Source organism: Drosophila santomea, unplaced genomic scaffold (assembly GCF_016746245.2).
Source record: "Drosophila santomea strain STO CAGO 1482 unplaced genomic scaffold, Prin_Dsan_1.1 Segkk83_quiver_pilon_scaf, whole genome shotgun sequence".
Lineage (NCBI taxonomy): Eukaryota > Metazoa > Arthropoda > Insecta > Diptera > Drosophilidae > Drosophila > Drosophila santomea.
The window spans coordinates 629443-656873 of NW_025319019.1; the positions used below are offsets into that span (position 1 = coordinate 629443).

The following is a 27431-nucleotide window of genomic DNA, read 5'->3' on the forward strand; positions in this document are numbered from 1 at the left end:
AGTCGCAATTCAAGCATTCGTTACAAGCTATGTTCAGTATCTTGGTCACAAGTTTATTTCAGGCACTGAGATATCTGCTCAGGAAGCCGTATATTGTTGTCTGGGAATGGCGTTGTCAGAAGCAAGTAATAAGTGCGTTTATATAAACACATTCCCTCCAGAACAACGAGTTCGTATGCTTAGACCTACACGCGACCTTCAAAATATGCCTCAGAATTCAACTGACATATTTCTGAAAGGATTGCTGGATAGATACGAACAAAGACCAGATTTCCATGAAGGCCTGTGTTTAGCCGATTTTTCAGCAAATTATGAGTTTTCGAAAAGCCGTAGAAGTACTCGTCAGAGGGCAAATAGTGACGATGACACTGAAGAAGGCCATGACGTTTTAGGAGATGTATATTTTCCGCTCCGAGATGGCAGCGGATTTATACGGGAATGAAATAAGGCTAGTATTATTAGGTATAGGCCTTTTAATATTAATACAGATAGGATAAACTATTTTATATCATTAGTAATGCTTTTTTCTCCGTGGCGAAACGAACAGATAGATTTAATTCAAAGAAACTGCGAGGAATTTTTTAAGGAGAATGAGGAGGCTATTAAGGCAAACTTTAAAGCCATAGATAGTTTAGAAGACGCGCATAGAAGGGCCATGGAGGTAGATAATAGTGAACAAAATAAAGAAGAGGTGGACGAACCTAATGAGGAGTTTAGGGCACTAGCAATTCCTGAAATATCATCTCAAATTAATGTTTTAAACTTGAGCAACAATTTGTTAGATGTTGATCCGGATAGCAATATCCGGGTAAAAAAGCTTCCGCCACTTATATCCCCTTTAAATTTAGCAAATTTAGTTAGATCTACAAATTTGGAGCAAAAAGCTTTTCTTAAATCGAAACTTTTATGAGTTCGTAGGTGGCGGAGCAGGTGTCGGCAAAAGTAGACAAATATCAACCTTATTTCAGTCCCTATCCAAGGAGTATAATTGTGGAGTAGGATGCGACCCAACTTCTATAAAAATTGTATTGTGTGCTCCCACAGGCAAAGCTGCTTTTGGAATCGGAGGATCCACTCTTCATTCCATGTTCTCTCTCCCTGTAAATCAGGCTGGGTCCGCATTTAGAAGGTTAAGCCCTGATTTGGTGAATACACTTCGTTCAAGATTTATTGATCCTAAAATGATCAGTGCAACAATGTTTTCTCAGTTGGACTCTCGCCTAAAGCAAATTTTTTCTAGTGCTGAAACTCCTTTCGGAGGTATTTCGGTTATCGTGTTCGGCGATCTAAGACAATTGCGGCCCGTATGTGATCGCTGGATTTTTCAGGCCCCGTCGCATGATGCATACAGCGCTATATTTGGATCGTATCTGTGGAGTCCTTTTAGGTTTTTTGAACTCACAGAGATAATGCGACAGCGAGATGACCAACCGTTTGCAATTGCACTTAATAACATGGCATCCGGCCAAATGTCGTCTGATGATGTTAGCTTGCTTAGATCTAGAATTTCAAATGAAAGTCAAATTCCAAATTACTCAATTCACCTTTTTACAAGTAATCAGGACACAGATCGGTACAATAGGGAGAAGCTTAACTCGATTCCCACTGCTCAATTTCTCTCGGAAGCTATAGACTCAGTTAAGTCCGCTCAAATTAGCTTGCAGCAGAGGAACAGATGTCTGGAACAAACTAGGTCCCTAAAAACATCTGAGACAAGGATTGTGTACCTCTCTTACTTTAAAAACCACTGCTAAATATATGATGACGGTCAAGATGGCATCATGACATCAGATGGTCTCGTAAACGGAGCCACTGGTGTCCTTAGGTAGGGATGTATTTCAGTACATCCAACACTCCAGATCTTCTTTGGACACAATTTTTAGATGAAAGCATAGGAGTAAATGCGCGTTCCAAACGCAGACATTATGAGGAGGCTTCATGGACGCCGATTTTGAAAATTATAAAAAGTTTTCAAATTAATTCTAATCAGGCAACTACAATTGACCGAAAGCAGTTTCCAGTGGTTCCTGCAGAAGCATGAACTTCATAAAACTCAAGGCGCTACGTACAGTAAAGTGTTAGTTCACACTAACTCCAGCATGCAGAGAGCTGCGCTGTATGTAGCCTGTAGTAGAGGAACCACTGCGGCAGGTCTCTTCATTATTGGACCTTTTGTCCCCCCAGCTTCAGAAGCAGAGCTCCGAGAATTGCTGTCCACTAAGCTACTGAATACCCATTTCGATTGCCACACTCGCGATGTTTGTTCCGATAGTCTAATGCTTAGGTCTTCTCTTCTGTGCTTCGTTGAAGCATCAACTGTAACGAACTGATTTTGTTTGTCTGCACGCTACGGAATACGTGCGGCTGGCTCAGTAGAGTTTGTGCGTTCGTCCCACCAAATTTATAGAATAACGTGATCACCCGGTTACCAGTAATAACACTGGCAGTTTCGTTCTTGGATCTTTATTTGTGCTTGGACTTACAAAGTAATCTGATTATCTGGCCGTAGTGCCGCTGTCTCGCCGCTCCTGTCGTTCTGAGTGGCGCAGACTCACGGCAGCTAACGGCTGTGATCCCCAAGGCAAACGCCTGTGGAATAGCAACGCGTCAACCCCACGTCTGGTTCGGACTGGTGGCGCCGGTATCACGCCTGTTTGGATCGCACGGACACACCTCGGCGATCGCCTGGTTCAAGTTCGCGATCTCCTAAAAAGTTCTCCGGGTCTACACCACAATCCCTGCCGCTTATCCTGTGCCCTCCTTAGTTGGGCTTTGCCTGTTGGATGCCTCTGGGCTACTCGTGCTTCGTCGTACTGAACCTCAGCTACCTGCGTCTTAATTCGGAGACTTGTCTCGTCCCGAACGTCTTGACGTAGCGATCTTGCTCCTTGTTGACTAGCACGGCTGTAGCTCCTCTGCTGACTTCGTTCTAACGTTGTTGACCAGTACACTTGTTCTCCTCGACTGTCTGTCACGCTTCCAGCGTTTATAGGCCTGTTTATAAAGGCCTCCTCTAACGGTTCATCCTTTTGGTCTTCAGTCTCCGGATCCAAAGTCCACGATTTTACCGTTGGCCCGGTACAAAGTTCGACTTGTCCCGTTACTTGCCTTTGAACCTGCTGACTATCCAAACTCTCTTTTCAATAAGTCCGGAGTCTCCACCCTCTCTCTCTCTATATTCCGAGTCTCCAAACTCTCTCCTTCCAGAGTCACCAAACTCTCTTTCTCCAGCCCAGAGTCTCCAAACTCTCCTCATGCGATCACCATCCGCATTTGTGCGGAGTTTCAACTCCTCACACAACATACTCAAATAAGGTATATGAAATTCCTGGCTTTACCACAGCAGTGAGATTAGATTACCAGTCAGTAGCTAGCAGAGCCCGACCAAGAAGAGGCATTCTCATTTTTATTCGAAACGAACTATTTGAGAATGTTAGTCTTTGCTCGTAGGTCCCCAAAATTTATTTAAATTTAAATTTAAATTTATTTTGGTTTAAACGACCCCGTTGTAACTCAACGGCCTTCACGTGGTGTTCCCTGGGTACCGATTTCTAAATTTTAATCTGAAGCTAATTCGAGCGGCAAAAAGTTACGTACATATAAAAAGGCATATTTATTGTTTTTTAAATTTTGCTGCTAAGTAACGGGTATCTAATAGTCGGGGAACTCGACTATAACGATCTCTCTTGTTTTAATTTGTTTGCCGCTTGTTTTTTCTCGCGATTGAGAGCTTGTTATTTTGGATTCCACCATGGGACGTTTTTATTATTATACCCGTTACTCGTAGAGTAAAAGGGTATACTAGATTCGTTGAAAAGTATGTAACAGGCAGAAGGAAGCGTTTCCGACCATATAAAGTATATATATTCTTGATCAGGATCAATAACCGAGTCGATTTGGCCATGTCCGTCTGTCCGTCTGTCTGTCCGTATGAACGTCGAGATATCAGGAACTACAAAAGCTAGAAAGTTGAGATTAAGCATACAGACTCCAGGGACATAGACGCAGCGCAAGTTTGTCGAATCATGCTGCCACGCCCACTCTAACGCTCACAAACCGCCAAAACTGCCACGCCCATTCTTTTGAAAATTTTTTTAATATTTTTTCATTATACCCGTTACTCGTAGTAAAAGGGTATACTAGATTCGTTGAAAAGTATGTAACAGGCAGAAGGAAGCGTTTCCGGCCATATAAAGTATATATATTCTTGATCAGGATCAGTAGCCGAGTCGATCTGGCCATGTCCGTCTGTCCGTCCGTCTGTCTGTCCGTCTGTCCGAATGAACGTCGAGATCTCAGGAACTACAAAAGCTAGAAAGTTGAGATTAAGTATACAGACTCCAGGGACATAGACGCATCGCAAGTTTGTCGATTCAGGTTGCCACGCCCACTCTAACGCCCACAAGCCGCCCAAAACTGCCACGCCCACATTTTTGAAAAATGTTTTAATATTTTTTTATTTTTGTATTGGTCTTGTAAATTTCTATCGATTTGCAAAACAACTTTTTGCCACGCCCACTCTAACGCCCACAAACCGCCCAAAGCTGCCACGCCCACACTTTTGAAAAATGTTTTGATATTTTTTCATTTTTGTATTAGTCTTGTAAATTTCTATCTATTTGCCAAAAAACTTTTGGCCACGCCCACTCTAACGCCCACAAACCGCCAAAAACTGTCCTTCGCACTTACACTAGCTGAGTAACGGGTATCAGATAGTCGGGGAACTCGACTATAGCGTTCTCTCTTGTTTTTAATTTCATAAATTATTAATTTATTGTTCGAAATGTATATTAAATATTTTTCTGATGAGAACAACGAAAACAAATTATTTAAATTGAAATTCAAGTCACGCAGTATCAATTAATAGTGGGTGCGAAATGACGCCGAAAATGGTATACCCGCAGAATACAGGGTAGAGCGTCACTTGACTTGAGATAATTTGTTTCGGCCATTCATTTAGCTAATTCGGAAATAAAATTTAATTAATTTAAATATTTAATTTAAAATGAGCCTAGAAACCAAAAATAAATCTGTTCTGAAAGAGCTGAAAAGCAAGCTCCAAAGTCGGGTCAGAACAATTCGCCGATTAATAGAGCGACTAGAAACGGGATCGATTCCGCTATTAGAGGAAGAATTGAAATGTCGACTAGAAAACTTAAATGCTTCAATTAGTAAGGCAAATCAATTACAAGAACAGATAGAAGACATAGATTGTAGCGACGAATTTGGCGACGAGTTGGAAGAGGTTTGTAGAGTGACCAAGGCAAAAATAATGTCCCTGTTGTCTACCTTGAAGGTAGCAAGCGTCAGCGAAGCTCCTGGATCAGCTGCTGTAGCTCCAACTCGTGCGAGACTTCCGAATTTGGCATTGCCAAAATTCAGTGGAGATTATTCGGAGTTCAAAAATTTCATCAGCCTTTTCGAAACTTTGGTTCATAAAGACGCCAGCATTCCAGTTATCGAAAAATTTAACCATTTAATTTCATGTCCCGAACGTCTTGACGTAGCGATCTTGCTCCTTGTTGACTAGCACGGCTGTAGCTCCTCTGCTGACTTCGTTCTAACGTTGTTGACCAGTACACTTGTTCTCCTCGACTGTCTGTCACGCTTCCAGCGTTTATAGGCCTGTTTATAAAGGCCTCCTCTAACGGTTCATCCTTTTGGTCTTCAGTCTCCGGATCCAAAGTCCACGATTTTACCGTTGGCCCGGTACAAAGTTCGACTTGTCCCGTTACTTGCCTTTGAACCTGCTGACTATCCAAACTCTCTTTTCAATAAGTCCGGAGTCTCCACCCTCTCTCTCTCTATATTCCGAGTCTCCAAACTCTCTCCTTCCAGAGTCACCAAACTCTCTTTCTCCAGCCCAGAGTCTCCAAACTCTCCTCATGCGATCACCATCCGCATTTGTGCGGAGTTTCAACTCCTCACACAACATACTCAAATAAGGTATATGAAATTCCTGGCTTTACCACAGCAGTGAGATTAGATTGCCAGTCAGTAGCTAGCAGAGCCCGACCAAGAAGAGGCATTCTCATTTTTATTCGAAACGAACTATTTGAGAATGCTAGTCTTTGCTCGTAGGTCCCCAAAATTTATTTTGGTTTAAACGACCCCGTTTTAACTCAACGGCCTTCACGTGGTGTTCCCTGGGTACCGATTTCTAAATTTTAATCTGAAGCTAATTCGAGCGGCAAAAAGTTACGTACATATAAAAAGGCATATTTATTGTTTTTTAAATTTTGCTGCTAAGTAACGGGTATCTAATAGTCGGGGAACTCGACTATAACGATCTCTCTTGTTTTAATTTGTTTGCCGCTTGTTTTTTCTCGCGATTGAGAGCTTGTTATTTTGGATTCCACCATGGGACGTTTTTATTATTATACCCGTTACTCGTAGAGTAAAAGGGTATACTAGATTCGTTGAAAAGTATGTAACAGGCAGAAGGAAGCGTTTCCGACCATATAAAGTATATATATTCTTGATCAGGATCAGTAGCCGAGTCGATCTGGCCATGTCCGTCTGTCCGTCCGTCTGTCTGTCCGTCTGTCCGAATGAACGTCGAGATCTCAGGAACTACAAAAGCTAGAAAGTTGAGATTAAGTATACAGACTCCAGGGACATAGACGCATCGCAAGTTTGTCGATTCAGGTTGCCACGCCCACTCTAACGCCCACAAGCCGCCCAAAACTGCCACGCCCACATTTTTGAAAAATGTTTTAATATTTTTTTATTTTTGTATTGGTCTTGTAAATTTCTATCGATTTGCAAAACAACTTTTTGCCACGCCCACTCTAACGCCCACAAACCGCCCAAAGCTGCCACGCCCACACTTTTGAAAAATGTTTTGATATTTTTTCATTTTTGTATTAGTCTTGTAAATTTCTATCTATTTGCCAAAAAACTTTTGGCCACGCCCACTCTAACGCCCACAAACCGCCAAAAACTGTCCTTCGCACTTACACTAGCTGAGTAACGGGTATCAGATAGTCGGGGAACTCGACTATAGCGTTCTCTCTTGTTTTTAATTTCATAAATTATTAATTTATTGTTCGAAATGTATATTAAATATTTTTCTGATGAGAACAACGAAAACAAATTATTTAAATTGAAATTCAAGTCACGCAGTATCAATTAATAGTGGGTGCGAAATGACGCCGAAAATGGTATACCCGCAGAATACAGGGTAGAGCGTCACTTGACTTGAGATAATTTGTTTCGGCCATTCATTTAGCTAATTCGGAAATAAAATTTAATTAATTTAAATATTTAATTTAAAATGAGCCTAGAAACCAAAAATAAATCTGTTCTGAAAGAGCTGAAAAGCAAGCTCCAAAGTCGGGTCAGAACAATTCGCCGATTAATAGAGCGACTAGAAACGGGATCGATTCCGCTATTAGAGGAAGAATTGAAATGTCGACTAGAAAACTTAAATGCTTCAATTAGTAAGGCAAATCAATTACAAGAACAGATAGAAGACATAGATTGTAGCGACGAATTTGGCGACGAGTTGGAAGAGGTTTGTAGAGTGACCAAGGCAAAAATAATGTCCCTGTTGTCTACCTTGAAGGTAGCCAGCGTCAGCGAAGCTCCGGGATCAGCTGCTGTAGCTCCAACTCGTGCGAGACTTCCGAATTTGGCATTGCCAAAATTCAGTGGAGATTATTCGGAGTTCAAAAATTTCATCAGCCTTTTCGAAACTTTGGTTCATAAAGACGCCAGCATTCCAGTTATCGAAAAATTTAACCATTTAATTTCATGTCCCGAACGTCTTGACGTAGCGATCTTGCTCCTTGTTGACTAGCACGGCTGTAGCTCCTCTGCTGACTTCGTTCTAACGTTGTTGACCAGTACACTTGTTCTCCTCGACTGTCTGTCACGCTTCCAGCGTTTATAGGCCTGTTTATAAAGGCCTCCTCTAACGGTTCATCCTTTTGGTCTTCAGTCTCCGGATCCAAAGTCCACGATTTTACCGTTGTCCCGGTACAAAGTTCGACTTGTCCCGTTACTTGCCTTTGAACCTGCTGACTATCCAAACTCTCTTTTCAATAAGTCCGGAGTCTCCACCCTCTCTCTCTCTATATTCCGAGTCTCCAAACTCTCTCCTTCCAGAGTCACCAAACTCTCTTTCTCCAGCCCAGAGTCTCCAAACTCTCCTCATGCGATCACCATCCGCATTTGTGCGGAGTTTCAACTCCTCACACAACATACTCAAATAAGGTATATGAAATTCCTGGCTTTACCACAGCAGTGAGATTAGATTGCCAGTCAGTAGCTAGCAGAGCCCGACCAAGAAGAGGCATTCTCATTTTTATTCGAAACGAACTATTTGAGAATGCTAGTCTTTGCTCGTAGGTCCCCAAAATTTATTTTGGTTTAAACGACCCCGTTGTAACTCAACGGCCTTCACGTGGTGTTCCCTGGGTACCGATTTCTAAATTTTAATCTGAAGCTAATTCGAGCGGCAAAAAGTTACGTACATATAAAAAGGCATATTTATTGTTTTTTAAATTTTGCTGCTAAGTAACGGGTATCTAATAGTCGGGGAACTCGACTATAACGATCTCTCTTGTTTTAATTTGTTTGCCGCTTGTTTTTTCTCGCGATTGAGAGCTTGTTATTTTGGATTCCACCATGGGACGTTTTTATTATTATACCCGTTACTCGTAGAGTAAAAGGGTATACTAGATTCGTTGAAAAGTATGTAACAGGCAGAAGGAAGCGTTTCCGACCATATAAAGTATATATATTCTTGATCAGGATCAGTAGCCGAGTCGATCTGGCCATGTCCGTCTGTCCGTCCGTCTGTCTGTCCGTCTGTCCGAATGAACGTCGAGATCTCAGGAACTACAAAAGCTAGAAAGTTGAGATTAAGTATACAGACTCCAGGGACATAGACGCATCGCAAGTTTGTCGATTCAGGTTGCCACGCCCACTCTAACGCCCACAAGCCGCCCAAAACTGCCACGCCCACATTTTTGAAAAATGTTTTAATATTTTTTTATTTTTGTATTGGTCTTGTAAATTTCTATCGATTTGCAAAACAACTTTTTGCCACGCCCACTCTAACGCCCACAAACCGCCCAAAGCTGCCACGCCCACACTTTTGAAAAATGTTTTGATATTTTTTCATTTTTGTATTAGTCTTGTAAATTTCTATCTATTTGCCAAAAAACTTTTGGCCACGCCCACTCTAACGCCCACAAACCGCCAAAAACTGTCCTTCGCACTTACACTAGCTGAGTAACGGGTATCAGATAGTCGGGGAACTCGACTATAGCGTTCTCTCTTGTTTTTAATTTCATAAATTATTAATTTATTGTTCGAAATGTATATTAAATATTTTTCTGATGAGAACAACGAAAACAAATTATTTAAATTGAAATTCAAGTCACGCAGTATCAATTAATAGTGGGTGCGAAATGACGCCGAAAATGGTATACCCGCAGAATACAGGGTAGAGCGTCACTTGACTTGAGATAATTTGTTTCGGCCATTCATTTAGCTAATTCGGAAATAAAATTTAATTAATTTAAATATTTAATTTAAAATGAGCCTAGAAACCAAAAATAAATCTGTTCTGAAAGAGCTGAAAAGCAAGCTCCAAAGTCGGGTCAGAACAATTCGCCGATTAATAGAGCGACTAGAAACGGGATCGATTCCGCTATTAGAGGAAGAATTGAAATGTCGACTAGAAAACTTAAATGCTTCAATTAGTAAGGCAAATCAATTACAAGAACAGATAGAAGACATAGATTGTAGCGACGAATTTGGCGACGAGTTGGAAGAGGTTTGTAGAGTGACCAAGGCAAAAATAATGTCCCTGTTGTCTACCTTGAAGGTAGCAAGCGTCAGCGAAGCTCCGGGATCAGCTGCTGTAGCTCCAACTCGTGCGAGACTTCCGAATTTGGCATTGCCAAACTTCAGTGGAGATTATTCGGAGTTCAAAAATTTCATCAGCCTTTTCGAAACTTTGGTTCATAAAGACGCCAGCATTCCAGTTATCGAAAAATTTAACCATTTAATTTCATGTCTCTCTGGTGAAGCTTTAGGAACAGTTAAAGCTTACCAAGTCACCGAGAGCAATTACGAAAAGGCACTAGCCAGTTTAAAAAAGGTTTACGATAACGAATGCCTCATCTCTATGAATAATATATCAACATTGTTTAGTCTGCCTAAAATATCGCATCAGTCCGCTCCCTCCTTGAGAAAGCTTATCGATACTGTTTCTTCGATTTATGGTTCTCTGTTATCGATAGGAGATGATACAAAAATTTCGAATGCAATGTTGATATATTAGGTATTGAATAGAGTCGACCCAGTGACTAAACAAAAATGGGAGGAACAGCTCGATTATGAGACTTTGCCGCTTTGCGCCGATTTTGAAAAAATGTTAAATCGCCGATATCAGCATTTATCAGCTGAAGAATCGACAAAGCCGAAGCAAGATAAAATTGTGTCGAGCAAGCCACATAATCGTAGCCCATTCTCGTGTTCCTTCTCCAACAGCAAGCCTCAGCAAACTTGTAGCTATTTCAATGCAGCAGATCATTGTAGCCCGTTTGGGCGTCTCTCTGTAATGCAAAGGTTCGAGTTTGTTAAGTTTGCCTCCTTATGTATCAATTGTCTGCGAAAAGGCCATACTGTTTCGAAATGCAAAGCCAAAAAGTGTCGAGCTTGTGACCGCTCACACCATATTCTGCTTAATAGATATACAGTGCCTGAGAACAGTTTAGCGTTGCCACCCCCGCCAGAGACCATATCTCCTACTTTTAACCAAGATCAGCCTTCCACGTTACATGTTATGCATGCCACGTCCTTGGACAGGGTGATTTTGGCTACGTCAATCGTAAGCGTCCGTACGAAAAACGGAGAATACGTCTTGGCCCGAGCTCTGCTGGACTCTGGGTCTCAAACGAATTTTATAACAGAACTGACGAACCGCTTACAGATTCGTAGAGAGGAGTCGTGTATCAACTTACTTGGTATTGGCGAGTCCAATTCTCAAGTCAAAAAAGAGGTACACACAGTGGTGAAGTCGCGAATAAATGGTAGTGAGTTTTCGTTCGATTTCTGGATCTTAAAGTCGATCTCCGGTTACCATCCTGATCAGTCGGTGAACGTCAGTGATTGGAAGATCCCGAAGAACCTACCATTAGCAGACCCATATTTCTACAAGTCACAAAAAATTGATATATTAATAGGAGCAGAATCATTTTTCGAATTGCTAGCTGTTGGTCAAATTAGACAAGGTCCTGACTATCCAACTCTACAAAAGACCCTACTTGGTTGGGTTGTTTCGGGCAGATACAAGTCTGCAGTCCCGAACAAGTTGTGAATAGTTTCAGTTGTAGTGAAGAACCTTTAGTATCGATTGACAGCACACTACAGAAATTTTGGTCGCTGGAGGAAATGCCAAATCCAAAGAAAATTCTGTCGCCTGAGCACAAGTTATGTGAAGACCATTATAAAAAGACTACTCAGGTATTGCCATCAGGTCGGTTTGAAGTTAGGCTGCCGTTTAAATCTGATCCAAATGGATAAGGCAACTCCTTCGAGGTTGCAAAACGGCGGTTTTTGTCGCTTGAGCGAAGGTTGTCTCGAGATCCTAACTTGGAATTCCATGTACTTGGAATTCATGGAAGAATATCTCACCCTAGGTCATATGTCGCCTACAGACAACAAAATCCCTTCCACTCCACATTATGTCATTCCCCATCAATGCGTGTTAAGGCCCCAGAGTACGTCAACAAAGTTGCGCGTCGTGTTCGATGCGTCCTGCAAAACATCGTCTCAGGTGGCCTTAAACGACATCCTGATGGTTGGGGCGACAATTCCAGAAGAGTTGTACTCCACTCTATTCCGCTTCCGGCAGCACAGGTATGCCCTGACTGCCGATGTAAAAAAGATGTATCGCCAAGTAATGGTTAATGAAGCGGATAGGAAGTTTCAACTCATAGCTCAACACCGTCACATATGGTACTGGACCAGCCCCATTTCTGGCTATTCGGTGTTTAAAGAGGTTGAGTGAATCTGCTAAATGTTCATTCCCTAGAGCTGCCGATGTGATTGGATCCGATTTTTACGTCCATGACATGTTAACTAGTGCTGCATGCGTAGAGGAGCTAAAGACAATTAAGTCTGAAGTGTCTCAGCTTCTTCAAACAGCAGGTTTTGAATTGACAAAGTGGTTTTCAAACTCACCTGAGGTCACTGCATCTGAGAGCACAGTTAAGTCGGTACCTATCTCGGATTCAGAGTCAACTAAGGCGTTAGGAATATCGTGGTTGCCTAGAGAAGATGCCTTCAAGTTCAAAATTGACACTTCTGTTATGGGTCTCCGAGCGACAAAACGGAACATACTATCGGTGACATCGAAGCTGTTTGACCCCCTCGGCTTGTTAAGTCCCATTGTGATTAAAGGAAAGATCCTATTGCAGGATCTCTGGCTTAATAAGTTAGATTCGGATGAGTCAATTCCGATGCATTTGGAAACAGCTTGGGATATGCTAAAAAGCACTCTGTCTCAACTGAATGAGATATTGATTCCTCGGTTCGTGCATACCGACCCATTGTCACCGGTACAGCTACATGCCTTTGCCGACGCCTCCATGAGAGCTTATGGAGCTTGCGTCTATATTCGTAGCAAAACTGCCGAAGGTTTTAAATTATCGTTGTTGACTTCAAAGTCAAAAGTAGCGCCGCTTAAGACCAAAACGCTCCCAAGGCTTGAGTTATGTGCCGCTCACCTTCTCGCAGATCTCTGCCATAGAATCAAACCTTTATTAAAAGTCCCTATCGAACGAATTGTATACTGGTCGGACTATGAAGTTACTCTTCACTGGATTCGATCTCATCCATCTTCGTTGTCGACATTCGTTTCGAACAGGGTAGCGGAGATTCAAGAATGGTCGGGAGAAGCTACATGGCGGCATGTTCCCACAAAGTAGAACCCAGCAGATATCGTTTCGAGAGGTTATGACGTCGACGAGATAGGGCAGTCGATCTGGTTCACTCGCCCACCATTTCTGAAGGACGAAGAAGAAAACTGGCCCAAAAATGCGCATTTCGAGCCGGATGAGGAAGTCTTGCGTCAGGAAGCTAGGAAAACTGTGGTCGGGCTGACCGCTGCTGTGCAAACTTCCGATTTGCTGGATGTCATCGAGGGGTTTTCGTCACACCTCAAACTGCTTAGAGTGTTCGCTTATATGTTCCGCTTTATAAGAAAATGCAAAGACAAGAGTATAGTTTTCGAAGAAACTCTGTCACCGACTGAATATAATAAAGCGTTTCATAAGATTATCGAAATAGTACAAAAGCACGAGTATCAAGTAGAAATTTAAAAGGTTCGTAAAGGATCCAAGGTCGGCCCAAGTCTTCAGCGATTGAACCCATTCATCCATGAGGATACAGGCACTTGGTGCTACTTTTCGTTGTTGCGAGTTGGTGGGCGACTATCTAACGCTCCTATATCATATGATGCCAAGTTTCCCTTGCTGTTGACGAAACGCTCGCAGTTTGTGCAGAGCTACGTCCGGCATTTGCACCATTCCAATTTTCATGTCGGCCCTCGAGCACTTCTGAGCATCCTACGACAGCGTATTTGGACCGTAAACGCTCAGGAACTCTGCAGTCAGACAGTTCGATCATGTGTGCGCTGCTTCAAATGCAAGCCTCGACTGATGACACAAATTATGGGAAATCTACCCGCATATAGACTACGTGCTCTCCGCCCATTTGCGATTTGTGGCGTTGATTTTTGTGGCCCTGTCTATACGACATTAAAAATTCGAGGAAGGTCCCCGTATAAGTCCTACGTTGCCTTATTTGTTTGTTTTGCGTCCAAGGCGGTTCACTTAGAGAATGTCTCAGATCTAAGTACTGATTCTTTTCTATTGGCTTTTCAAAGATTCATTGGTCGACGAGGATGTCCGCAGACGGTGCATTGCGACAACGCGACAACTTCGTCGGAGCGAGTCGCCACTTCCTGGCTCTTCGCGATCGGATCGAGGAGCAGGCGGACGCAATTCGCGAGTTCGCATCAAAAAACGGATGCGAATTTGCGTTCACACCCCCTCGGGCTCCGCACATGGGCGGACTATGGGAGGCAGGTGTGAAAACTGCAAAGCACCTACTCCTACGAGCAGTGGGCAGCGCACTTCTCAACGCCGAAGAGCTGGCAACAGTCCTCGTCGGGATCGAGGCCACGATGAACTCGCGGCCCCTCGGAGCGCTCAGCCAGGACCCAAGCGACGGAGAGGCGCTAACTCCCGGGCACTTGCTGACAGGCGGGCCGCTCATCGCAGCACTCCGGACCCCGGACCAGGCGGGTCTCAGTTGCTTGCGGCGATGGCGGCTTGTCTCGTCAGTCAGGCAAACGTTCTGGCGGCGATGGTCCCGGGAATATGTCCTGGGCCTTCAGGTTCGGGGCAAGTGGCACGAGGAGAAGGCCAACGTCGAGGAGGGCCAACTCGTCGTCGTGGCAGAGGACAACCTGCTGCCTCAACAGTGGCTCCTGGGAAGGATCGTCGCGACGCACGCAGGAGAGGACGGCAAGGTCAGGGTCGTCGACCTTAGGTGGAGTGATGGAGCCATCTTCCGGAGGGCGATCCACAAGCTGGCGCCGCTGCCGATTTGTTGAAGCCGTGGAGGCGTTCAACGGGGCCGGTGTTGGCGGAACTCATATTGTCGGTTATTGTTTATTGTTTGTTGTTTATTGTTGGATTGTGAAGTAGAAAAAATCTGAAATCTAGTGTAAGTTAGTTTAGGGCGAAGGCGGGAGCATAATAAAGTTCTCTCTCGCTCTTTGCGAATTCGCCCCGTCTTCGCCAACCTCTGTTAAGCTAGGCCTAAGAACACATATGTTAAATAGAGATAAAGTCGAAAATTTAATTCAACACGAGCACACGCATTTTTTCGTTGTCGTAGTTCCGAGTTTAAACTAATTATTCTTGCCACCAAAGTTAAATATTTTTAATAAACTAATTAAATTCTTCAGCTGGGTTGGTAGGTCTTTTTGCCGGAGACGGGAACGGCTGCTGAGCTGGGTTAAACCTCTCGCTAGGTGGTTGGGGTGCGAGTAAAGCTTGCTATGGTATTTTTCCTTAAGTTCCGTAATTGCATTGATAACTGACGGGATATTTAAGTCTCTTTGGATGTTTTCATTCCGAACGTACCACGGTACCCCAGTGATGGTTCTCAGAATCTTTGATTGTGCTCGCTGTATGATGTCAACATTGCTGTTGCTGGCATTGCCCCATAACTGTGAGCCATAGGTCCAGATAGGTTTCAATACAGAATTGTAGAGTACTACTTTGTGATCTAGGCTGAGCGGAGAACCAGAGTTGATGAGCCAGTGTAAGTTGTTGGCTTTTAGTTTCAGATGAGTTTTTTTGGCTTCAATGTGCCTGCGCCATGTGAGTCTCCTATCAAGGTGTACTCCTAGGTACGCTACCTCATCTGCTTTCGGGAGTGGTATGTTGTTCAATAAGAAGGGAGGGCAGTCTTGTCTGTTAGCGTAAACGCCAAGTGCTTGCATTTTTACTCGTTTACCTTTATTCGCCAGTCAGAGAGCCACTTCTCAATGTCGGTGAGGTGTAATGCCAGCTGTGCTGTGGCTTGGGTAGGGGACCTTGAATGGCTAAGGATAGCTGTATCGTCGGCAAATGTGGCTACCGTTAAGCGACTATTTGTAGGGGTGTCGGCTGTGTAGATGAGGTATAAGGTTGGCCTAAGAACGCTGCCTTGGGGGACTCCAGCCTCAATTACATGCTCAGTGGAAGTGGCAGTGTTGCACCGCACTGCAAACTTTCTGTCATAGAGGTAAGACTTTAGGAGTTTGTGTGTGCTTTCGGGTAGGGCTGTTTTAATTTTAAACATTAAGCCGTCGAGCCAGACTCTGTCGAATGCTTGGGATACGTCTAAAAATACTGCTGTACAGTATTCGCGATGTTCAAATGCAGTTCTTATTTCCGTTGTAATACGATTCACCTGTTCAATGGTTCCGTGGCATTCGCGAAATCCAAATTGATGTGCTGGGATAATGTTGTGGGTTTTCAGATGTAGATTAAGTCGGACCAGCAGGCACTTTTTCGAATAGTTTCGAAATACATGAGAGTAGACTTATTGGTCTGTAAGATGAAGGGACTGTGTGGTCCTTACCAGGCTTTGGAATCATTATGATAATCGACTTCTTCCATCGTTGTGGAAAGTAACCAAGTTTGGTGATGGCATTAAAGAGCTGGGTTATGTAGCGAACTGCAGGCAGCTGGATGATCATTCCCGGTGTTATAAGGTCGCAGCCCGGGGATTTTTTCGCGCTGAGATTGTCTTTGATTATTTTAATTACTTCTTTAGGACGAAACACAATTGGGGTGTGTTGCTGGTGGCAGTTTACGGGTGAGGACGGTAGCGCGAACGTGCTAGTAGCCTGGTTTGGCGTGAACACATTTTGTAGGTGAGCGGCAAATGTGGTGGCTCTGTCTGCATCACTACGGGCCCAGCCGCCTGAAGAATTCCTTATCAGAAAAACGGTTTCAGTCGGTGGACGAAGAGTTGAGTGGGCTCTCCACAGTGACTTATGTTTTGTGCCTGTTGGTGTGAGTTGCTCTATGTATCGGCGCTGATCGTTTTCCTCTTCTTGTTTCAGCTACTTTTAGCTTTTGTTTTGCAGATTGAGATTTAGAAGATTGTCATTCTCTGCGTAAGCGTCGTTTTACGTGGACGAGTTGCTCGATTTGTACGTTGGTCTTCTTTGAATTAATTGTAGTATTTGTGATTTTGGGTGTTGCAGTAAGAGCTGCTGCAGTAAGAATGGATTGCAATGCACACGTGCAGCTCTCTATATCAGATTCAGTATTGGGTTTTGGGCTTAGCTCAATGTGTGAACTTATATATTTTTTATACCTGAGCCAGTTTGCTTTGTGAGAAGTCAATCTGTATGGTGGTTTCACGTTTTCTGCGTAACGACGGAGGTGAATTAGTACAGGCGAGTGATCAGATGCCAAATCCGGCAGACATTCAGCTTTAACCAAACTGCGGGAAATATTTTTCGTAACTGCGAAGTCGATCAGGTCAGGCAGCTTATTGAGGTCTGATGGCCAGTATGTAGGACTCCCAGGGGAACATGGTCAAGTTTATTAGTGGCTTTTGTTATAGGCTTATAAAGCTGTTTTCCTTTTGGGTTCACAAGTCGCGATCCCCAGTAAGTATGTTTAGCGTTGTAGTTGCCTGCTGCAATGAAGTGTGGCCCTAGTGCTTGGAAGAAATCCAGGAATTGAGCTTCCAATACTGTGAAACGGGGGGGCAGTATACGTCCGCTAGTGTGAGGTGAGTGCTGTCCTCCAGCTGTATGTTGATAGACGTGGCCTGAGGATGCTTTTCCGCAAATTCTTTGTAAAAGTGGTTCCTTATGAGTATGGCGGCGCCGCCGTGTGCTTTACCGTCGGGATGATTTGTACCATAGAAATGATAGTCTTTTATTTGAAAATTGTATTTGCTAGTGAGATGAGTTTCCGAAAGAAGCATTACGTCGATATGGTTCTCATGTAGGAATTGAGCTAGCTCAAGTTTGCGCTGTGAAACGCCATTAGCGTTCCACGTAGCTATGAGTAGGGTAGCCATTACTTATTTGATTTTTGGGCTAGAAGCATCTGTATTAAAACGTTTTGACTACGCAACATGTCTTGTATGGTGGTCCTCATAAATGTCATAAATTCCATCATGCTCTGTTGTAAGGCTTGCATCATAGCTTCAGTTTTTGTTTCTTGTTGCGTAGCTGGGTTTTGTTGTGTGTCTAATTTTGTATGCACTTCATGTGGGATTTGTTTCTGATGGTGTCAGCGTAGCTGTTCCGTGGTGTGCCCGCGTCGTGTTCATTCTTTTGTGAAGACGGCTTTTCAGCTCTTTGTAGATTGGACAGCCTCTGTAGTTTGCTGTGTGATTACCCCCACAGTTATTTCATTTTTTCTCGTTTGCATTTTCTTTATTAGTTTGGCAGTCGTGGAGACCTCCACAGGCTACGCACACCGGGCGAAGTGTGCAATACGACCTCGTGTGGCCATACTCTTGGCAGTTTGTACATTGTACAGGAGCGTTACGTTTATGCGGCTCTTCTACTGTGATCCTACGGTGCAGAAGGAGCTGGAGTTTGTAAATTGGATGATTTTTTTTAGGAGGCTTGTTTTCTGCTTCAAGCTCTATCTTGAAGAGTGGTTGGGGCTGCTTGTTTCTGTTTTTGATATTGAACACGCTTTTGGCGAAAAATCCCGTTTCCTTTAGCGCCTCACTTATCTCTTCGGGCGTAACATCAGACTCAATGCCCTTCAGTACCCTTGCAGGGTACTGCAAGGCCCTTGCTGCTTTTAAGCTGGTAGGTGTAGAAGCCTATTTTTTGTGCGGTAAGGTAGTTTGTGACTTTTCTGTAGTTGTCCTCCGTTTTCGTTTGAAGTTTGATTTCATTTATAGTACCTTTTACGAGGAGAATTATATGAAAGCTATCTTTTCCAATAAGGCCAAACCGCTTGTCCTCTTCTCGCGGATATAAATTGGCGGAGGCATTGTTTTCTTCGGTTCGATATCAGCGGATCCCAGCGGCACGTCCTCAGCGGTATCTGCCAGCAAGGCAAATCTGTTGGTATTTGCGGGGGCTACATTGTTGATCAGGGTAGAGTTGTCGCGTGTATTTATCGGCTTGTTTTCCAAATCTGAATTATCCGGGCTGAGCTTTCGCTTTAATGTAATGTAGCGGTCCATTCCAGTCTGCCAGGTTGACTTAGCTTTTTTGTTTACGTTTTCGTTTTCTTTTGCTGGTAGTGCAGCAGTACCGTTTGTTGCTTGCGGTATTCCATTGTGTAGTGGTTGGGGGTTTGAATAGTATTTGTTGGAAAGGACTGTTATTTTTCTATGATGATCGACGCATGGCTTTTCTTTGAGAGGGATTCAGTTATCTGATAATCTAGCATACTAGAGAATCAGAACCCGATTTTCCCTATCTGAATCCCATTTGCCGGTTATCTAGAAGCTTGCTATTTGAAGCTAGCCACCATAGCCGTTTTGCTATTATTTTATCAAGGACTTTGGATATGCTTGAATTGAGTGAAATGGGTCGGTAGGATTTGATTTCCTTTATATGAATGTTGTGTGGAAGTTGCTGTCAAGCGATGCTTTAGACCAGTGGGTGCAGAGGTTGTTGGCTTTTCCATTTTTGTCCATAATGCTTTGTGTTGTGTCATTGGGATCGGTAAGGCAGTGGTTGTGGTGCCTAGTTTTCAGGTCGCAGAAATGGTTTATTCCATATTTAGTCCATATTTTTCCGATGGGTGAACTTGGGCTAATTTCGGTTGTGAAGCTTTCCATTGCTGATTTTTTTCTTATTTTTATTATACCCGTTACTCGTAGAGTAAAAGGGTATACTAGATTCGTTGAAAAGTATGTAACAGGCAGAAGGAAGCGTTTCCGACCATATAAAGTATATATATTTTTGATCAGGATCAATAGCCAAGTCGATTTGGCCATGTCCGTCTGTCCGTCCGTCTGTCCGTCCGTATGAACGTCGAGATCTCAGAAACTACAAAAGCTAGAAAGTTGAGATTAAGCATACAGACTCCAGAAATATAGACGCAGCGCAAGTTTGTAGAATCATGCTACATGCCACATGCGTGGCAACATGAATCGACAAACTTGCGCTGCGTCTATATTTCTGGAGTCTGTATGCTTAATCTCAACTTTCTAGCTTTACTCTACGAGTAACGGGTATAAAAATGTTTTAATATTTTTTCATTTTTGTATTGGTCTTGTAAATTTCTATCGATTTGTCAAAAAACTTTTTGCCACGCCCACTCTAACGCCCACAAACCGCCCAATGCTGCCACGCCCACACTTTTGAAAAATGTTTTGATGATTTTTCATTTTTGTATTAGTCTTGTAAATTTCTATCAATTTGCCAAAAAACTTTTTGCCACGCCCACTCTTACGCCCACAAACCGCCAAAAACTGTCACTGTTGAAGACTCTCCTTCGCACATTCACTAGCTGAGTAACGGGTATCAGATAGTCGGGGAACTTGACTATAGCGTTCTTGTTTCTCGTTTGAGTTTGGCGTTCGCTTTTTTGTAGGATAATACGGTTGTCATATTAGTGTTTCTGTTGAGATTTTTCCATGCTATTGCTTTTCATTTCTTAATTGTCGGAGGGTTTGGTCCCACCATGGAACGTTCCGCTGTCCTCTAGACTGGTGTGATTGGGGGATGGATTTATTGGCGGATTGAATTATTATTCTTGTAATAATAGCCAGTTCTTTATTAACATTGGAGCTTGGGGGCTTTTCAGTAGATTTCCTGGAATATTTCAGGATTTTCCGCAATTTCCTGGAATAGGGGCCAGTTCGCTTTCTTAAGGTTAAATCTTGGTCTTTCGATTGGGTTGTTCATGTTATGTTCTTCGAATAGGTCTATGTGAATTGGGCAATGGTCGCTGCCTGAAAGCGAGCTGTCCGTATACCACTTTGAGTTCAGGTTAATAGGGGGTGATGCAATTGAAAGGTCTATGTGTGTGAATGTATGTGAACTGGCCTGTTCATTATCACCTTTGCATCACTAACGCTTCCAGAGACACTGATGATTGGATACGAGAGAGTGAATGTACGCCCATATATTCCTCTTCCACTCAGATGCCGAAACTGCCTAAGATTTGGACATCCCACAACTGCATGCGTAGTCAATAACATTTTTCCTTAAGAATGGGCTTACGTTTTTAAATGTTTCATTGTCTGTTCTTTTTATGATTATGAGGTCCAGTGTCGGATGATTTAAATAATCTATTTATATCGGGAGGCATTGTTGTTGTTGTTTATTGGGCACTAGCCCTTTTTGCTTTGTCTCTTTTTGTTTCTCTTTTTATGTCGTTTGTTTGTCCAAAAAAGTGTTAGTGTTGTTGTTGGTTTTAAACTGATAAGGCGTATAGGTCCGCTGTTAATTAGTCGCACGTCTTTACTTCTCGAAGCTTGGAGTGATACTTTAACGCCCACAAACCGCCCAAAACTGCCACGCCCACACTTTTGAAAAATGTTTTGATATTTTTTCATTTTTTATTAGTCTTGTACATTTCTATCGATTTGCAATAAAACTTTTTGCCACTCCCACTCTAACGCCCATAAACCGCCAAAAACTGTCAGTTTTGAAGACTCCTTCGCACTTCCACTAGCTGAGTAACGGGTATCAGATAGTCGAGGAAACGTGGACAAATTTCCTAAACCAAAAACAATCAACGAATTCAATAAGTTCCAATACATTGTCATTTCAAGAAATAATGATACGGATAAACAATTTATATTATCTCCATTTGCCATTAAAAAAATCATCGACTATACTTGTGATGGCGAAGTTATATTCTGCCTCGCACTAAAAAGTGGTGACCTTCTGGTTAAAACTAAAAACAACTATTCAAGCCATGAGAGTAACCCTTCAGCATGCTTTCGCGGTACCAGGCAAGTTCGGATGACCGGTCGGATGCTTCATGAATTTAGTGAGACAAAGTAGAGATACACAATTGGAAGTTAGCGCTCAAATAAACGCTCTGAAAAATAAAGTGGCTGAGTTACAAGCACAAACCTTTACGGAATAACCAAGAATGGCACCACCTAAACTACCCACGGATAGCTTTCTAAGGCATGAAGACACCCCGTGTTTTAACAGCCAGACCAGTCACCAATTTCACATCGAGTTAGATCGTAGGCCAACGTTTCAAGCTTCAGTACCAAAGGCTAGATAAATGGAACTTATAATTTGAAAGTTTTTTATTCCGTTGTAAGGATGCTTCTTGCTGGGATCGGTATCTCAGTCCGCCCAGGATCCTCTTCAGATAAATTTCCTATCTTAGAGACAGTTGAGGGGGGTTATATGTGAAAATCTTGCTCAGGAAAACCTTGCGAAAATGCCCTGAATGCTCGCAGGCAGCACGATCTCAGCTAACACTGATGGCCTACAAAATACGTACGGGCCCAGTTACACACAGGCGGCACCGTCGTCCTAGCACTGTTGGGAAAAACCCCTACGAAAATCACCAGTTACGCACTGGCGGCATGATCGCAGGTAACAATCGTGGCCAAAATAATACGCACGGGCCCGGTTACACACAGGCGGCGCCGTCGTAACTATCACTGCCGAGGAAAATTTTGCGAAAGTGGCGGCACCGTCGTCCTAGCACTGTTGGGAAAAACCCTTCGAAAATGCCCGGTTACGCACTGGCGGCATGATCGCAGCTAACACTAGTGGCCAAAATAATACGTCGTCCTAGCACTGTTGAGAAAAAACCCCTAGGAAAATGCCCGGTTACCCACAGGCGGCGCCGTCGTAGCTAACGCTGTCAAGAAAACTTTGCGAAAGTGCCCTACCACTGTAGAGGAAAACCTTGCGAAAGTGCCCGGAATACTCGCAGGCGGCACGATCACAATTACTGTTGAGGAATAACGGGGGTTTTTGCATTTCACGTTCGGGTTTTCAATCCTTTAGTTTATTCACATTTTGTCTTCTCTAGCTAGCCCGGTTTTTTCCCTGTCGCACTCATTAAGCTCACCCTGTTTGCCGTCGCCAGTGTTCTTCTTCCTCCTATTAGGTTCGGGATCGGTGCCTCGTGTTCCTAGCCATTGTGTTTGGGTTCCTCCTTTTTTAGGTCTTCCTTTTCTGTGTTCACCTCTGATCGCCGCGTACTCGCCAAAAAAAACTCAATTCACCCGCCCTAGTGTGTCTGTTCGTTCTCCTGCTTAAAATCCCCGTCTAGTATTTTCTGGGTTTTTCAGTATCTTCTGGCTTCAGCGGGAATCTAGCTATTCTCCTAGCTTATTCGATAGGTTTAAATTTAAATAATAACTTTCGTATAAATTATACATATATTTTTCGTGAACTTAAATCTAAAAATAACAATTTGATGTTCTTCGTGAACTTAAATCTAATACCTACAAATAACAATTCGATGCTCTTCGTGAACAGGAAAAACTTAAATAATAACATAATACTAACTTGCGATTCCTCATACCCTGCCCTTACTTCGGGCGTGGGCAAATTTGAATGCCGGCGCGTCCACTTTTTGATAGGTGGATTCGGTACCTCTTTCCATCGACTTCTTTCAGGCTCCGTACGCCCTTGTCTCGCGCTAGGGTAGAGGTGGACGACCCAATCCCGCAGACTCGTTGGTATCTGTCGTCTCGGCGTAGTGACTTTTCAGTTTTCGGAAGCCACTACCATGCTGGTTGCTGGCTGTTCTGTTACACCTACTGTTGCCGGCACTACTCTCGCCCTTGAAGTTGGTTGAGGGGAGCTGGCGGCTGACGAGCTGTTTGTTGGTGGCCTGACTCGGCGTCGTCGACTGGACCTTGCGTTGATGGCAGAGGGTATGTCCTCGCGCACGGCTCCGCAGCGTATTTCGCTGTGCCTGTGCCCTGGCTGCTTGGCTGGAGGTGCTATGGCTGTCTTGCAGGCGTCTGCGGCGGGTGGCTGTATACATCCTGGCAGCCTGGTGAGTGGTTTCCAGGCGTGGGTGTCCCGGATGGGCAGGTGTCGCGGGTCCCGTAGCACTTCGTGAGCGATTGGTCTCGCCGGGTGGTGGGATGCCGTCGGGGCTCTGGGCAGGAAGATTGGAGTTCGGCACGCGTCCTGGCTGCTTATCTATAGGTGCTAGGGCCATCAAGCAGTGAGTCCAGACCGGTGCCTCCTCAGACTCCTCGTGCGGCGACACCAAGGGACGGTGTCTGCTGCCTCTCAGTACGTCCTCGATGGACGTTTCCCATGGTTTCGACTTGCGGTATGATCACCTCTTGTTGCCACCACGAGTCAATCGGGAGGCCCCCATGGAACGCTGCAGGACCTCGTCGATCTGGCGGGTGAATTCGTCGACCTCGTCGTCGGTTAGGCTTGCCGCTTGGCGCCTCAGGTCTCTGGAACTAATGGTGCTGTGGGCAAAGGGTGCTTAGTTTATCTTAATTTAATCAAGGTCCCTAAGAGTGCGATCTGCTAGTCTAAACCTATCTTATCCCTAGGTAATTCACTGGTATGCCCTAACACAACAATAAATTTTCTCTAAAATTAAAAAAAATTGTGTCTCGCCACTGAGTTCCCTTTTCAGGGCGGGACGTTGGCTAGTCGCGACTACCAGCAAGTGGCCACATTACTCAACACGCGGCTTTCTCGCTGTCATCTTGTAGTTCTTCGTTGTCGGTGTCGTCATGATGGTATGATTTTAGGTCGCTCAGGCCGGACGTGCGTCGGCGTCGACTTCCGGGTACCTGTAATTGTAAGAGATTAGGAGACAGGAACTTGTGGACCTTGTTTTGGTCCGTCGTATTTAGCCGCAAGCTTGGCCGTAATAACTCTGAGGCCTTGGATAGGACGTGCCGGCGAAGGAGTACCAAGGACTCCACGGCAGGTCGCCATTCCCGTCGGCGGAGGTTGTAGTGTCTTTTTTGCTCGTTCGATGCTCGTTCGCTGTTGTCCCGGACGATCTGGAACAACTCCCGCATCTGTTCAGCCTTCTTTCCCGGAGGTGGCTGGTTCGAGGGCTGGTCGGGTGTGTCTTGACTGTACAGCGTATTAGGTAATCTTGGTTCTCTTCCTTGCACTGTGAAGGCTGGGCTGAATCCTGTCGTGTCCGAAATGCTCGTGTTTATGGCTAGTGAAAGTTCGGGCAGTAGTTCAACCCAAGTGTTTTGCTCTACTCCATTCAAGTACAAGGCCAGCATCGTCTTTATGGTCCTGTTTGCCCTCTTCGTTGGGTTTTATTGTGGTGTGTAGGGGGCTGTGTGTTGGAGTCCCATTCCGCGGTTCTTACAGAACGTTTTAAAAGACCTACTGGTAAACTGAGTCCCGTTGTCACATACGAAGGTCTGGGGAATACCGAAGCGGCTTAAAATCCTCTCTCGAAATAATCGCTCGAGATGAGGTGTGGTTGCCTTTCGAAGCGGGACCAACTCCACCCACTTAGTGAACGCAATTAAGAAAACCAAAAACATAGTATTTCCGTGGCGAGAAATTCCCATGAAATCCGCACAGACTACACTGAACGGCTCTGGCAAGAGGGACAACGTCGTACATACCGGGTAACTTTTCGGAAGAGACCGAGCCAGTAATACTTTAGCATGTCTCGTTTGCTGGTTTTCCGCGTCCCTAGATGTTCGGCCGTCGGTTGATCGTGGCACTCTTGAAGGACTCGTTGGCGATACTCCTGGCTAACACACAGCTTCCACGGTATTTGATCCTCCTCCTGGGGTGTATTTCCCGTCCTTCGGTACAGATTACCTTATTCAACTCGATAGTCCGGAAATTTCTCGTGTTCTTGGGTTGCTCAAAGGGTCGTCTTTCGGATTTACTTGCACTGGGAGGTTTCCACTTCGGCTTGTTGCACAACATCCAAAGGTTAGATTGAAAGGGCGTCTGCGACCACGTTGAATTTTCCGCGTCGATATTGAATGTCGAACTGGTACTGTTAAAGTTCGAGTGCCCACCTTGCGATCCGTCCGGTCGGGCTTTCAATCGAATTTAACAATTTTAGCTCTAGATGGTCAGTCACGACTTCGAACCGATACCCTTCAAGGTAGCATCTCATCTTCCGAATGGCCCACACGATTGCTAGGCATTCTTGTTCGGTTACTGAATAGTTCTCTTCGGCCCGCGTTAAGCGCCGACTGGCGTAAGCTATGACTCGCTCCACTTCGTCGATCGTCTGTAGAAGGACGGCTCCTAGCCCGTGGTCACTAGCGTCGGTTTGTAAAGAGAACTTCCCTTGTCCCAACTCCATTTCTTGCCTTTGCGTAGGAGTGTGGAGATGGGTTCAACGATGGCCGCAAAATTTGGGACACTCCGTCGATACCACGACTCCGAGGCACCGTCGTAGCTCTCGAATATTTGTTGGCGGTTTCAACTCACGGATCGCGGCGATCTTATCTGGGTCAGTGTGAGTCCCGGATTCACTGATCACGTGCCCTAAGTATTTCAGGCTCCGTTGGAAAAAACTACATTTGTCTCGATTGAGTTTAAGATTGGCTTGCCTAACTTGTCTAAAGACTTCGCGAAGGTTATCGATATGCTCGTCTAGAGTCATACTTATGACACCCACCCGCTGATCTAGCATTTCTGGCGCGACTACCACGTCCGGAGTGGTGTCGATGACGGCAAGGCTTTCCTCGTTTTGACCCAGGCTCATGCACGCCTTCAAAAACTGGATCGCGAAATCGGACCGTCCTGGTCGTGTTAAATAGAGCTGATCCTGGGCGTTGACGAAAAGGGTTCTGCTGCCGAGCCGCCTCGTTTCTCGGGGGCAAGGCCGAAGCCCAGCTCTGTTGGGACTCTCTTGTGGCGGCGTCGTTGGGGTGTCGTGTCTGTCTAGTGCTATGCTGTTTCCTTGGGTTAACTGTGGGCGCCCCCAGGAGGTCCTTGTTGCCTCGTAGCATTTCGGGAGGGTCAGCCGCGCGCTCCACGTTTGGTACGGCGTCCCTTGCTGAGATATCCATGGTCCCGTCGTCGCTGTGTAAGATTCTAGAAAGAGCAGCCACGCACTCCGCGTTCGGTGCGTGGTCCCTTGCTGAAATATCCGGGGTCCCGTCGTCGCTGTGTAAGATTCTAGAAGGAGCAGCCACGCACTCCGCGTTCGTTGCGTCGAACCTTGCTGAGATATCCATGTCCCTGTTGTTGCTTATCATGTTCCGGGCTAATTCGGCCCTCGGGTTCAGTTGTAAAAGTTCTCCTCCGCAGCTGATGGTGGCCTCAATGCCACAAAGAAAATCCATTCCTAGCAGGAGGTCGTCTAGGATGGTAGGCATCACGAGTAGGAAAATTTTTACCTGCTGGTGGCCCAGCTGGATGGTTAAGACTAGACCTCGAGAAAGATCCAGATAGGACGCATCGGCCAATCGGAACCTTGTGCGAACTTCTCTCCAATCTCTTTCACGCCCAATTTCCGTTCCACGCTGCTCACTGATGAAACTTCGTGTGGCCCCTGTATCCAGGGTGTCCGTAAATGGCCTGCCTTTGATGCGGACCTGCGCCTGGACTAGGCCTTGTGCTAAATGCAACATTTTATTTACTGTCTTCTCTCGCGTTTACCGACCTCCAACAGCATTCCACGGCGCGGAGACCACGTCTGCCGCAATCCCAACAGAAAAACACCTGGGGCTGCCTACACTCATGCAAACTCAACTAATGGGAAGGTTACCCAAGGAACGGGCGTCCTCCTCGCGTCCCTTCACCCATACCGGTATGGACTATGCCGGACCCTTCGACATCAAAAACTACACCGGACGAGCCTGCCTCATTACAAAAGGGTATGTGTTGGTATTTGAGTGCTTCTCCACCAAGGCCACACGACCTCACGACTGAGAAATTTTTTGCTGCTTTCGCCCGTTTTGTATCCCAAAGAGGATGCCCCCGTCAAGTTCAGTCGGACAATGTA

General features: G+C 44.7%; 2 protein-coding genes across 2 annotated transcripts; one reads left to right on the forward strand and one right to left on the reverse strand.

Moving 5' to 3' along the window:
* The first annotated feature begins 13924 nt into the window (after positions 1-13924).
* On the forward strand, positions 13925-14638 carry LOC122756637. Its single transcript, XM_044006852.1, has one exon. The coding sequence runs from the start codon at positions 13925-13927 to the stop codon at positions 14636-14638; it is 714 nt and encodes a 237-aa protein (XP_043862787.1).
* Positions 14639-24236: 9598 nt separating this feature from the next.
* LOC122756638 lies at positions 24237-24726 on the reverse strand. The gene is made up of 2 exons (XM_044006853.1): positions 24359-24726; positions 24237-24273 (listed from the first exon to the last, which is right to left on the reverse strand). The coding sequence occupies exons 1-2, from the start codon at positions 24724-24726 to the stop codon at positions 24237-24239; spliced, it is 405 nt and encodes a 134-aa protein (XP_043862788.1).
* Positions 24727-27431: the final 2705 nt, after the last annotated feature.

Bases quoted from the DNA above. Each gene is read 5' to 3' on its own strand.
- LOC122756637 (XM_044006852.1), top strand. From the start codon at position 13,925: ATGTCCGCAGACGGTGCATTGCGACAACGCGACAACTTCGTCGGAGCG.
- LOC122756638 (XM_044006853.1), bottom strand. From the start codon at position 24,726: ATGCTGGCCTTGTACTTGAATGGAGTAGAGCAAAACACTTGGGTTGAA. The intron at 24,274-24,358 runs GTTATTACGGCC...TTACAATTACAG, and splicing joins GTCCTATCCAAGGCCTCAGA to GTACCCGGAAGTCGACGCCG.